General features: G+C 36.1%; 1 protein-coding gene across 1 annotated transcript; it reads right to left on the reverse strand.

Annotated features, from left to right (window-relative positions):
- Positions 1-5,952: 5,952 nt before the first annotated feature.
- On the reverse strand, positions 5,953-11,744 carry pdcb (phosducin b). The gene is made up of 4 exons (XM_008415161.1): positions 11,637-11,744; positions 10,744-10,805; positions 7,954-8,102; positions 5,953-7,547 (listed from the first exon to the last, which is right to left on the reverse strand). Exons 2-4 carry the CDS (start codon positions 10,787-10,789, stop codon positions 7,032-7,034), a joined length of 711 nt encoding a protein of 236 aa, XP_008413383.1. The 5' UTR covers positions 10,790-10,805; positions 11,637-11,744; the 3' UTR covers positions 5,953-7,031.
- Positions 11,745-13,825: the final 2,081 nt, after the last annotated feature.

Below are 13,825 nucleotides of genomic sequence, written 5' to 3' on the forward strand. Positions count from 1 at the left end.
GACAGAAACAAAAAATAACTCAGTACTGTATGTTGTACTGAAGCTTATGCTTAAATACTTACTTTTGTATTATTATTTTTTGTTTCGTTCAGTCGAATAAATAAACTGGACATGAAGCATGGATTTTTTTAGATCAGTACAGTTAGTATGTATATTAACACAACTTTAAATAGTATATTTATTCATGAGCATAACACTAAAGATATATTTAATCACTTATGTGTTAAAGCTGTGTTAATGTTCAAATATAATAAATTCGGAAAACTTTTGATTTGGCTAAAGTTTTGAAAAAGTTTAAATGAAACGCCAGATGAAGTTGTACTATTTTGCAATGCTCTGTCATTTTGTGCTTCAGCAGGACACAGTACTTTAAAGACTCAAAACCCCACTTTCATGCTTTGAGTGGATAGCAGCACGCTTCATTAACTTGCTACACTGAGATGTAATTGTCCACAAAGCCTTATATTAGTGATTACTTTGTAAACAAGAAGTAAGCTGAGGAGAGGGTTTGGAGTTTGGCATACTGGTTCCTGAGGCAGTTCCCTGTTATTGTGTTTTTCTATTTCTGTTTTGTTGTAACAGATCATAAAACATTGTCTCATTTCGTAACCAGGGAGTGCAAGAACTTAATGTTCAGCTGGAGAAACAGTCATAGAAGAACAAATTAATCTAATGCGCAATATCTTTCAGAAATGTAATTTTATTTTTAAAGACACAACATGCACAAGTTCATCAACCCGGTTTTTCTAACAGGTCAGATAGAGTAACATCTCTATAAAAAAAGTCTTCTCATTTTCTATTCATTTTGATTTTGGCTTTGCTGGACTTCAAAATAAAGTAACTCATTGAGATTAGAAAGATTGGTCTCTTTTATTCTGAAGAAACTATAAAACTCGAGAATGATCATAAATTAAAAAGCTTGAATTTGGTGCAAAAATATTTAATCAGAACCACAAAATCACTCTTAGCAGTGACATAGTATTCATTCTGCACAGATAATTTACTACTTAAGTCTGCTTTAAAATAGTCAGTAAGTAATGAGAATATTTTGTGGTTTCAAATACCCGATGAGCTGATAGGTGTGTCTCTATCCCTGTAATGTAATTGGAAGGTAGGGATGTTAAGATTGGTCACTGCAGAAACCTTGCAAGTCCCAACCAGGCCCGGAAATATTCTTTTCAAGAGTTTTACTTAAAGGGATGGTGTATCCTTTTAAGTTCCTGTAACTCCCTTCTGTGAAGGCTTGAATTGTTTCCGCAGTTTCAGTTAAAGTTATTTATTAACCGTGTCCTTTGTGACATATACCTTGAAAGTATTCAGCTCCTGTCTGGACCAGTTTGGACAAATTCCTTACTGCCTCATGGGCCCACAGTCTTTAAGGTACCGCTACAGAACAAAAGATCCCAATTAACCACAGAAGAGTTGCAGGCAATGTTTGCTGCAGGTTGCTAACTATTTTCTGACATTCAATTGTCCCACCTGGTTACCAAGATGTACAATTATATAAAGCAACATTACAGTGCGAACCCCCTCAAATCTGAGTCATCTGAGTCGCTGTCAGGACTTGCTGCTGCATTGCAGCATGATCTTAATCATGTTGACAAGTGATTCAAGTAATACACATAATAGCATAGCAATGTGACAGTAACCTTCTATTTATCGAAAAGTTTTAAAGAAATTTATTGCATTTTGTCACCAAGGAAACATCAATTCTTGTAATTCTGACTAATAGTTTTCCAGGCTTTAGGACTTTGGACTAGGACTGCTTTTAATTTGTGTTTAATACAATCCATTTACCTAAGCCCAACAAGATTTTCTGCAGGAAAGCTGAGAAAAAAAGGAGTGTCAAATGTAAAAGTGCTACAGTGAATGAACAGAAGATGAATCACTTCTTAAACAAGTGGAAAAATTTAATGTTTTGACTTAAAAATCTATTATTTTCAGTTTTTTAATAGATTAAACAAAAAAAAGGAAACAAATTGAGTTCTTGCCTGCTATTAACAAAGTGCAACATGGAAATATAGAAACATTCTCCAATAAATGTTCATGTACTGGAATAATAATCACTGAAAAAGCATTTAACTTTGAAAGATTTTCAGAAAGCCAGAAAAAAGATTTACAATGAGTGTTTTAAAAGTATTCAAGAAATCTATCTCTTTGTACTGTATGCGTTGCCTGAGTCATTCAAACTACTGGAGACATACGATTTGCACCTAGACTAAATGTAGCAAAATAACGTTAAGTGCACTGTAATTTACTTTTCTCCAACTGTTAGGCAATAGTATCATTACTCATGCTCAGATAACTGAGTCATGTTTCCTTTTGCCCTCCCTCCTTTTTTATTCCTCAGTTGTTAGCTCACAGGTTTGGTTATAACATTCATCTAGTCTGGTGTCATCTTGCGCCGAAGATTTAAACCTAATTAATAACATGAGTCAACACATTTTTTTTTTTACATCATCTTAGCACTGTTAAAGTGATGCWAAGATGATGCAAACCCATCATAAAACATTGTCTACCTGAGCAAGACTGGTAGTAAACAGAGGTGAAAAAGGACTGAGAACCCTCCGTTTAGACAATTTTTGCTGCACAAAACATAAAAATACCAGATTTGACGTTTCAGCCACTTTAGTCCAAATCTATTGTCCTTGAGGATAAAGTCAAAACTTCTAATTCTGCAAGTGCTGTTCTGGAATATCCAAAGTATCAATATTTATATGACCTTGACTGTTGCTATMCCCAGAAAAGATTTTTCTAAATGAGTGTCAATCTCAAGTCAAGTTTATTTTTATAGCACATTTCAGCAACAAGGCAGTTCAAAGTGCTTTACATGGTAAAAACTTAAGACAGTAACCAAATATATTGAGAACAGCAATCCATTTTAAATGTTTTCTTAAATGTGTAATTATATTTAACTAACAAAGAAATGAAGAAACTTTCAAAGCAATAAGTACCTGTGGTTGACAGTTTGTACAATGTCTCCAATCTGATTGGTTGATTAGCATTTATGACGACTCCTCCCCAGAAACACACTCTGCAAAGAAGAAAGTTGAAACCAGGGAGACTCAGAGAAAACAGAACCTAAGTTTTCACCAATACTGAGCTTCTATAACATTTTTGAGATTTGATCCCTTTAAATGTTTCACATTTACACGATGTACTGAGTTTAACTTCTCAAATTAAATATTAAAACAATAAAAGTTCATTTATACAAATATATTTCCATACCCATTTTTTCCATTTTTAGTCAAGCCTGGAAGATATTTCAATTAAATTCCATACTTTTCCACACAGTTAGCAATGACAGGTTTTAGCCTTATAGACAGTGCCACTAATCACACTTGTTACTGTTACATAATCTTTCTTACATCCTCTGTCCATGTTTGGTCACTGAGCGGGTAGGTCATCCCATGGCCTCATGGAAATTTGTTTCTATGTGGATGAAGTAGAGCATGACAGCTGGGTTTTCCAAGAGTCCAAACATAAAAAGCGCATAAGTTATCCAATTAGCAGAGCTGTAAACAAAGGGGGGATCAAATGGTTTGAGTGGGAGCAGAATCATGTGGTCAGTGAGCGGTAAACACTGAGGTAAACATTTGTTTGAGAGGAGCCATGAGTCAAGTCATTTTTTGGGGTCTGTTTCAGATAGAAAGTTCAGATTATTTGTGTAACTGGGCAGAGGAAATACTTGCAGCTTATAGAAAGTGTAACTAAGAAATGCTACTTTTTGCAGTTGTAAAATATCTACTTCACAGTTACCTAAATAGCATCTGGTTTTGTTATGAAATAATGTTCTAGAATATTCAGCAAAACAATACAATCTTGTTGTTTCAATAACTTGTAGTTGAATGAGTTTGCAGGATTTTTACCCTTCCATGTCATCACGTTCTGCATTGCCCAGATAATGAGCAATTTATTTGATTTAAGTGAGTTATAGACCAGGGATGTGTTCAAAAGCTGCAGAAAAGAGGTTATCGAGGGAACATTTTCAGCTAAAGTTATTATGTACATTCTCTATTTTTAGGTTGCTAAAAGCTTAGACTTTTGTAGAAACAATTTTTCTCCAGTTGATCTCCTTTAAAGTGCTATTTGTAGAAATTAATGCCAAAGTAAAATTTTCATGAATAATACAGCTGATCCAGTGATTATATGTTTAACTGTGTCTACTTTCTCATTTTCTTTTAGATGGAAGTGCTTTTGGCACAGTCTGTGCAGCAGTTATTTTATGGTAAATTTGTTGAAAAACAACAAATCATCCAAATGGAAATTACTTAGCTTGTTTTAATTTATTATGCGATTAATTGATTTATTTCTTATTCCGACAGAGATTAAACCCAACAGATTTACTTTCACAAGTGGAAACTTTTGGCTTTTGCTGCAACACTCCACTTAATATACATATAAAAACCTTTATTCAAAACTCCTTTGGGTTTACCTGCATTCAGTTGTCAAAAAATTGTTTCTTGCTTGTCTGCCCTCATGCAGAGAGTATATAGGTCTAGGTCAGCAGCAGCTAGTCTGACTGACATGTCTAGGCTTCTCAGGAAAACTTCTTTAAAAAGCTCTTAGACGAGTTATCAAAATGGATTCAATGAGTCTTAGGCATGCAACTTTCTAAAAAGGAGGCCTTCCTGCTAGAGGCAATTCACTTAATAGCAGATGTGGTGTAGTAAATTCAAAAACACATGTATATCCTCAGTCAAATATGTGTTTGCGTGTGACAGTCTAACAGCTTTTACTTGATAAGTAATTAAAAATCCAGTGCTTCCAAAGATTATTGGAAGTTGCCGAGCTTGCATGAAGACGCACTGGAGGGTGTTGTTTTCTGCTAAAAGGTTCAAGACAAACGTGATGAACTGTGCATGCAATCCAATCATTCTAACTTTGAAAGATGTAAAGAGCATACACAAGAATGAATGAGAAGACAATATTAATACTGCAGGAGAATTCAACTAGCATGTAAAATACAGTAAAATAAAGGTCAAGTTTAGCCTTACAAAAAATAAAACAAATCAAAATGCATAAAAAGAGGTGATGTTTTTATTTTACCTATTGACCCTAATAGATGAATCCATAATCAGTTCACTGAGAGGTTTTCACCTCAAATCTAGAACATCAACAAACTGGGTGGTCTGGCTTTTGAGCTCTGTTGGCCAGCATCTATGCAGAGATAAAAGTTAATGATGTACTTTAAAAGCCTGTGGTTTTCGTTTTAATAGACATATTTAGAAGGTTTGGCCATTTCTGCAGATATCAAACTACTTAATTATATTCTCTTCAGATTAATCAGCGGGTTAGCATCGAAGGTCTTCATCTAAAAAGCCTGATCAGGTTTTATATTCTGGTTTTGACATGCCTTAGCAGGGGTCATGGGCATGTCAGAACCTATGTTGTTTCATGACAAATAAGGTTGTTTAACATGAAACATCCTCCTTCCGGAGTTTCGCTCTGATATCCTTAACATCTCTGCACATGGGTGACTTTATACCTCTGGCCCACTGGTGCTTTTATTTAAGGTAAAACAATGCAAACTCTTAGCTAGAGAAGAAACAAACCTTTCTCCTGTAAATTTTAAAAAGAGGAAATGAAGTATTTTTTAACTTCAAGTCATAAGGTTTTGTTTTGTTTGAAGATTTTTTACAGATATTTTTGAAGAATCATGCACATGACATTTGATTTTTTCATATGTTCTTTACAAAAATCTGAGTTTTATTTTAAATCATCAACAGTTTTCAGAGTGCATCTGACACACACAAACGTACCAGACTGAAATTCACCGTAAATTCCTTTACATTTCTATTTTGATTCTCAGTTTGAACTTTACCAAGTCATTTCCACCATTTCTAGAAGTCTAAATGCAATGAGTTACTGGCAAGCAATTGACGAGGTGTACCTAATAAAGTAGCCACGCATTGCATGTAATGTATTTAAAGAATCTGACAAAACATTGCAACAGATGTTATCGTTTTTTTATGTAGTTTTAAAGCACACATACCAGGCCAACATAAGCAAAAATTAAGTAACTTAAGTAAAAGTACATTAGCAAGGTTGCTAGCTGCTATTAGCTAGCAACAGCAGTTGCTAGCTAATAGCTAGCAACAGCAGTTAGCTAGCTAACAGCAGCCATGTCTGATTTCTAAGCAATACTCTTGGGAGCCAGTATTGTGAGATAGTGGTGCTGTTTTAGTTTCCTTCTTCAAGGCACAGTATTTTGCATCATTCCAAAAAATTCTCTGAAAATTGACTTTCCTCCAATTTTGAATACCAGAAAAAGTTTGGCGGGTCCCATCTCCCTTGACTGTTGTGTACCACTGCCAAGGCTGCACAATTATGGAGATTTTCCAGTCATTTTTGTCAAAATACTAAAGCCTACATGTAGGTAATCTAATTAAATAAGACTATTTTAATATTATTCTATGCTTCAAAAAGTGTTGAAAGCATCATATTAATTAATTAATTAATTAGGTGTTTTGGAAGATAAAATTAGTCCTCTGTCCTTTTTACTGGAAAAGTTGGTTGAGTGGAGCTTCAAGCTGTCATTTATTTATTCTTTATCAGAACAACACAAACATAATAAATATACAGTACATGTGCACATTATTTTACATTCAAAAATGTATAGCTCATGGATGCAAATTTTTTGACTTAAATACATTCAAATGCTAAAAAAAACACTATAAATGAATCTGGTCATGCACATGTATATATACAGGAAGATATTTCCTAATACAACAATGTATTTATCATTACAGTTATCTTGTTTTGGCTTTTCAGGTGGTGATGAGGAATGGAGGGTTTTCTCATTCAGCAACTCCTTTTTCCAAGCTATTACAGTTTCCCCACCACTTATATATAAATACATTCCCAAGAAACAGTTCATAGCTAGTGTTATAGAGGAAAAGTTAGGATTTTTCTACTTGCCAAAGCAAAAAAAAAAAAAAAGAACAAATAAACAAGAATATTTTATATATAAACTGCTTCACTTATATCTTTACCCAACCTCTTTCTCCTGCAGCAGCCAAACTCCTGTCTCATTCTATGTCATGTTCTTCCTCCTCGTCGTCTCCAGGCAGCTCTTTCTCTGGGAGCAGGCCGTAACTGTTGAGGAAAGCTTCAACGTCGGTTGCAAAGAACTCCTCGTTCATGTGCTGCGTGCAGGACAAGAAGTTCCCTATGAGCTCCCCAGCCTTGTACACCAGCAGCGTCGGTAAATACTCATCCGAAAAACGCTCGGCGGCACCGGATGAGACGGCATCAATCCTGCAGAACTTTACAGTGGGGTACTCTGTGGCCAAGCAGTCCAGGCAGCTGTTGAGCTGCTCGCATCCTTTCACCCCAACCTTGTAAATGTGTACAACCACCACTGTGCTGTGGTGCTCCTTCTCGATGACTTCGAGGAAGGCCTCGCCACTGTCCAGGTCATGAACACCTTCAAACTTGGGGCCAAAGCTGAGCTTGCTGTGCATCTCTTCCATGCATCGTCTCCTGTATTGTTTCAGACATCCTTCATCCTCCTCCTTGAGCAGTTCATACTCTTGGACACTCATCTAGAAAAAAAAGGAGAAATTACGTAAGTTGATGGCGTTGGTTAAGAAATAAGCTTTATTTCATTTTCTCTGCTTCTCTGTTCTCATCACCCTCYGYAATCTCAGTCACTGAGATCTACATCATGTTGGAACATGAAGGGCAGAAAAAATTCATCCAACTGCTGAACATATATTACTGACATACATCCTTCTTAAAATAACACAGTATACCAAATATTGATTCCAAGCAGTCTTTTGGGATTGTGATTTTGCACACAATGATATTGCATTCATGGTTAGTATTTTCTATGAAATGCCTGCGAAAAAGTCACACACAGAATGAAATATCTGTGTGTTTAATGGGGCGTATTTCTTAAATAAAAAACTTCCTGTGCTCTCTCGTCTGGTTAAACGATTTGGGTTGTACCTTGCGGTTCAGGTTAGCTCTGGAATCATCTTTTGATTTATTGGGGGACGACATTTGCCTCAGAAGTTCCCTTTTTGCAGGAGGCAAATTCTCCCGGTCCATACTTTCCAACTTGAACCTCCTCCAGTCATTAATGACCCCCTTTGGACCTACGGAGAAAACAAAAAGTTCAGCTCAGTGCACTGACCAGCGTCTACTTGCTTATCTCAGCTATTTACTCGCTCTACTTATTAACAGACAAAAGGGAAATGCAGGAACCAAGCAAATACAGAAAGCAGTTTTTGTCTAATTAAAGCTTCTAGTAGCAGGAGCATTTTTATGGTTGAAATATTTCTAAATAAGGTCAAAGTTGTCAAGAGACATTAAGGCCAAAATCTGGATACATTTGATCTAATGTTTGATGGTTATTTTTGGATGCCCACATTTAATTCTGAGAATTTAGATGAGATCTTAAYRTWAACTTTTGTTAGAAAAGACCAAAAAGCATAAAAAAGCAGTGATCCTCTCTAGGATGAAGGTTACAAACCCAGTTAACCTTTGCAACTACACACCTGTGAATGCTTGGAAAATGTAAAAGTCCAGCATTTTTGTGCTTTTGTTGTCACTCCATTACAGTTGACTGACTGTTTTTAACAGACTTTAAGTCAGCAGTTTTCCATCTGAGTGTTATACGGGCACATTAGCAGCTCAATGTAAAGGTGTATATAAGTGACTCTGATGTATGAGTGGGTCTCTTATTAAAAACTTCAAATAATGGAGAACAACTCATACTTTTCTTTTGTAATGAACTGAGTTTTAATCTGAAGTAATTTATAGAGGATCCTGTCAGTTCAGCAACATTTCATTTCCATCTGCAAGTACACTGCAAACGTGTGCCTATGTCTCTGTATTTACCAATATTCTCTCAAAGAAAAATATGAAGACTTTTCACACATTGATGAGATTATCCCAGTATCACAACACAATGTGCTCTTTAAAATTAAAACCTCAGTCGCCTAAATGTCACATTATCAAGGAATCAACACCTAGATTTAAGATTATTTAACTCTGGCAGATTTAGGTTAAAAGTAACATTTTAATTTGACTGCCATGTTTCCTTTGACTTGAAAAAATAATAATGTTGGATAGAGAACCAGTACGAATCCTAACCTAAATCTGGTAGAGCAGTGGTCCCCAAACCCCGGTCCGTGGAGCGGTATCGGTCCATGGACCAATTGGTACCGGGTCGCGCAAGAAATAGTGAAATATTTCCGTTTTATGTATTATTTGAGTCTGGAGGATCTTTTATTTTGAAAATCCTTTAACCGGATTCTCTCTGTTACTTGCGCGCCAACACTGTGGCCACAAGCAGCAAAATGAATAAGAAACAGATCAGATGTCTTTGGAAAGTTTCTTTGCGAAGGGGAAAAGGCCCAGAGAAGAGACAGGAGAATGGATTTATCCCGGACCGGCAGGTGAGTCCCACATTACAAGCCGCTCTGCRTAACRTGCGGCGACCGGCTGCTAATGAGGCAATGAAGCTTCAAGCTGCTTCACCAGTAGAGACCAAGCAGGCTGTGGATATAAGCAACACTTATGTTTGGTTATTCTGGAATTTAGAATAACCAAACACGGATGACTATGTAGAAGCAATAGTGATAGTTTGTGGAGTCATTTTAAGAGATAAAAGATGTAACAAAAAGAAAAGGYGGTGGGTAAAAGACAACGGGAGCAGCCGCTCTATTTGCTGCACTATGATTTGGAGGTGAATATGTTTTTTCATAGTTAACATTTTTAACTGAATAAACATAATAATGACCTTTAGATTTAATAATAAACATTTCCAAATATCATCTCCGATATCCAGCGGACTCAGTTGCGCGATATGTCAGTTGTTTGGGATTCCCCTCTGTTCTTACGTCACCGCGCTTTTTGATTGGCTACCTGTCACATTCAGCGGGTCGTATTCTCGTTCACAGACGGAAAAMCCCCACAGGTTGCGAKAAAAACTCCAAGACAACCCAAATTGGGTATATTCAGGATTTAGTGGGAACACCAACACCGCCTCGCCCCCTCCACCCCCCCAGGGCGCAGCAAAATTTTCCAAGTCTTGACCGGTCCGTGGTAATAAAAAGGTTGGGGACCACTGTGGTAGAGAATTTGGGCCAAAGGCCAATGGCAAGTCGACCTTTCGTTCACATTGAGCTCATGGACAAAAAATATGTCAGAAATACCAGTGAAAACATCTAAAAAGACCTGTTATTATATATGAGTCGAGATTTATTGCTTCAATGCCATTGAAGGCATTTCTAGTGACAGGAGTATAAGTAATTTTTGACATATATAAAATAAGTGAAGACRGTGACATAACTTYATATCTGAAGCTGTTAGGGTGTGAATCATTTTGAGCCCGACTGTTCATTTAAATTTAGGTTTTACATAGGTTTCCAATTGACTCGTGTCTGAATGAGTCTTTTGTGTGGCCTCAGTGTCGAACCAGCTCTCTAGCTTGTGTTGTTGCAATGTAGAGATAATCTTGTCTTTCCAGGAAGTGGACTAATTAACCCAGTTACACAAGAAAAAGATTAGACCATCTGTTAAACGGTTCTCTCCTCTCCATTGGGTTTCCTTTCACCTGTCTTAATCCTGTGCCATTGTTAGCCAATTTTCTCTGTAGGAACACAATGTTTCAACTGCTTTCCATTAAGTTTTTAGTTGAATCAAAGATCTTTTTCACTTGACCTAACCACAGAAAGTCCAAAGTAGTGTTTTTTTTGTTATTTTCTTTTTATAAATGGCTCATCTGCTCACCTGTATGGGTCGCGGTCTCTTCCAAATCAATTACTCGGCCAGACATTGTTGTGATCAGCTACCTGTACAAAAGAAATGTGATGTTACTTTAATACTTCATTTTCATTCACCAGAGTTGAAACTGTGCAGCTAGAGATCTAGAGTCATTGGACAAAGCAAACAAAAAAAAACMCCACAACTCTTTAATTTTAATTAAATTAATGCAGTTTAAGAGGATTACAGGACTGCAATCAGATCAGTGTTTTGCTTGCCGTTGACTCTCAAAGCCACTGTTTGTGCAGGTATGCATCCAAATCATATGCAAATTTGTGTTTTATTTGCCATGCAATGCTGTGTCATTTCTGTGGCGTCACTTTTTAAGCCAGTTGATGGTGTGACTCATTTTAAGCCAATATCTGATTGGATTAGCTGGCCTTTTGTGATGAGTCCTCCCTCCATGCTTGCAGTCACAATGCTGATCTGGTTTAATGATCTTTATGACCATCMTCTTGCTCCCAGTTGACTAATGGGGAGCTTTTTCCCACGAGCAGCTGCAGCATTTTCAAATGAAATCACGTTTAATTGTTTCAGTACAGAGATAAAGGTCGACAACTAAATTTAGTAAGCATCTGTGCTCTAATAAAGCACAGAGGGATGAGGAAACGACAGCTCCAAAGAAGGAATTGTTTGTTCTGTGACTGAAAAAAATGCATCTAATTTTGCAGCTTTCTGTTTGATGCCTTGTGTGGTAACAGCAAAAACACAAAACCGTCCAAACAAATATCCACAAACTTAAACTGYATGGGGAATAAAAAATATAATTAAAGCACACTGAGGTGTTATAAATCAACAACAATCTTCACGTAACCACATTCTGTTGATTCCACTGTATCAGTAAAAGCTGTTTATCTTACCTTTCACTGCCAGATAAAGTCCTCCCTTTGTGTCAGCAGTTAACCATGCACTGCTGTTCTCTCGATCACTTGTTGGAGCTATCTGTTGCTGGACCGTGTGTGTTTTTTTTGTGTGCCTGCGTGTGTCATTTCCAACCAATGAGATAGGTCTATTGGAGATTTAAAAAAAAGACCCAATAGACCAAACAGAAATAGAGCATAGATCCTAAGAGGATTTCACTTCAGGAATTAGAAGCCTCTGCTAGATAAAGACCCTCACTGTGCACAATGAAGAGAAAGAATGACAAGGTTACACTTTGTAGACCAAAGCAAAACTTCATAACWTTTTCCTTTTTAATCAGAGATGTAATAAAAATTCCCCTTACTGGGCATTGGTGAAAGCAATTTATATTCAAATATAAAGAGGAGAAGCTGCTGTGTTGCAGCTCTCTGGTATAAACTGCATGGATGGAGTTAACTCAAGCAACAGAACCAAAAATCCCAGARATGAACTTTCAAATAAAAGGGATTTTGTCGGAAATTGAAACTTCTTCCAGGCACGAAGCTTCATGCAACACGACCACATGATGCAAGTCTTTCAAAACAACGTTGGCTAGGGGCTAAGGAAGAACCAATGACGCAGAATCATGTGTCTCACAACTATTTTCAAAACAAATATTCCCATTGTTCACCTATCAAACTCATTCAGACTTTATTTTCRGTCACAGGAGCTTAAAATAAAAGGTCTAGGTTTAAAGTGTTCTCAAGACAATTTTTAAATACTTTTTTCAGATTTCTGACAAACATTGACTTTGTTTATCCTAAAGGCTTGAGCCATGGTCCAACTTTTTACTATTTAATTCCTTAAAATAACTATAAAAAGAAAAATCAAGAAGAAGAAGAAGAAGAATCAAGGACATATGAGCTCCAGTCAAGGGTGAATGAAGGGCAATGGTCTACAAGTTAAAACAAAACAGGACATATATTTAATAAATTAGGATATCAGTCCTTATGAGTTGTTTGTTAGATAAAAGTAACTTGAAAAATAACCTTTAAATAGGTATTAAACTAGTTTTCATTAATTACACATTTCTACATTTAAAAATAGTTTTTCTTACTGATCAGATGTAATATTTAAATTTAAATAATATTTTCCTTAACTGTAATCATAATTAACATAAATAAAAGCATTCAAACATTCATCTGTGTGAAATTAATTTATWTAACATGTTCGAATTAATTATAAAGTTCCTGAAATAATTGGAGTTTCTTCCRTATTCCTATTTTTGACTGGGTCTGTACATGCATATTTACATACATACTGTAAATTTACATACAAAATGCCAAGTTATAATTTTATTTATAATGGGAAATAAAACCAGAATACAGACAGACCTGTAGAATCAAGAAATCACCCACTGAACCTCTCTGACCACAAAAAGTAGGCTAAGAGATATAAGCATCATAAGCATCATACTTTATGGCTCAGTTTGAGTTTGGAAAAAAAACAATCAAGATGGGAGACAAAGTAACTTTTAAAAATGCCACATATGGAAGGGTTGCCAGGAAAAACTGACCAAAAAACAAACRGACAAAGAAAAGTGAGTGCATCCTGTCACATGCAGCGTAAAACTATCAGAGCACTTCAGAAAAATAACATCACAGCAACAATCAAACATCTGGTGCTCCAAGGGCACAATGGCTGCTCTGCCTACAGGGCTTGRCTTGGTTTTCTGGTTGACTCCTGCTGTCAGCAAGAAAACCTGGACGGAAAATATCTGAGCATCAGCTGGTGAATATGAGTTCAAATGCACTTCAATTAATGATCCAAAATACAGCAGTAAGTTCTCCTCTAAATTGCCATAGTAAAGGTTTTGCAATGRCCTATTCAAAGTTCAGACTTAAATCTAAATATTTAAGGAATAATTTTAAACAGAGAGTTAATGCCTGAAAATGCACAAATGTAACTGATATTAAATAATTCCGGACATATTGTCATCTCACACTCTATATCTTATTTAATAAAATAAAGCATCATAAGGAAACTGCAACTTAAAAATACATAATTTCTAAGTATTATTAGCATACGTTAGTTGCAAACATTTTTAAATAAAATTCTAATTTGTAAAGTGTGAGCAAGTGAGTACTGAGCATAAATGTAGTAGAGAAAATACAATTACCTCTTTGGTATGTGGTTTGGCAGTATGATA

This window comes from Poecilia reticulata, linkage group LG8 (genome assembly GCF_000633615.1).
Source record: "Poecilia reticulata strain Guanapo linkage group LG8, Guppy_female_1.0+MT, whole genome shotgun sequence".
In the NCBI taxonomy this organism is placed as follows: Eukaryota; Metazoa; Chordata; class Actinopteri; order Cyprinodontiformes; family Poeciliidae; genus Poecilia; species Poecilia reticulata.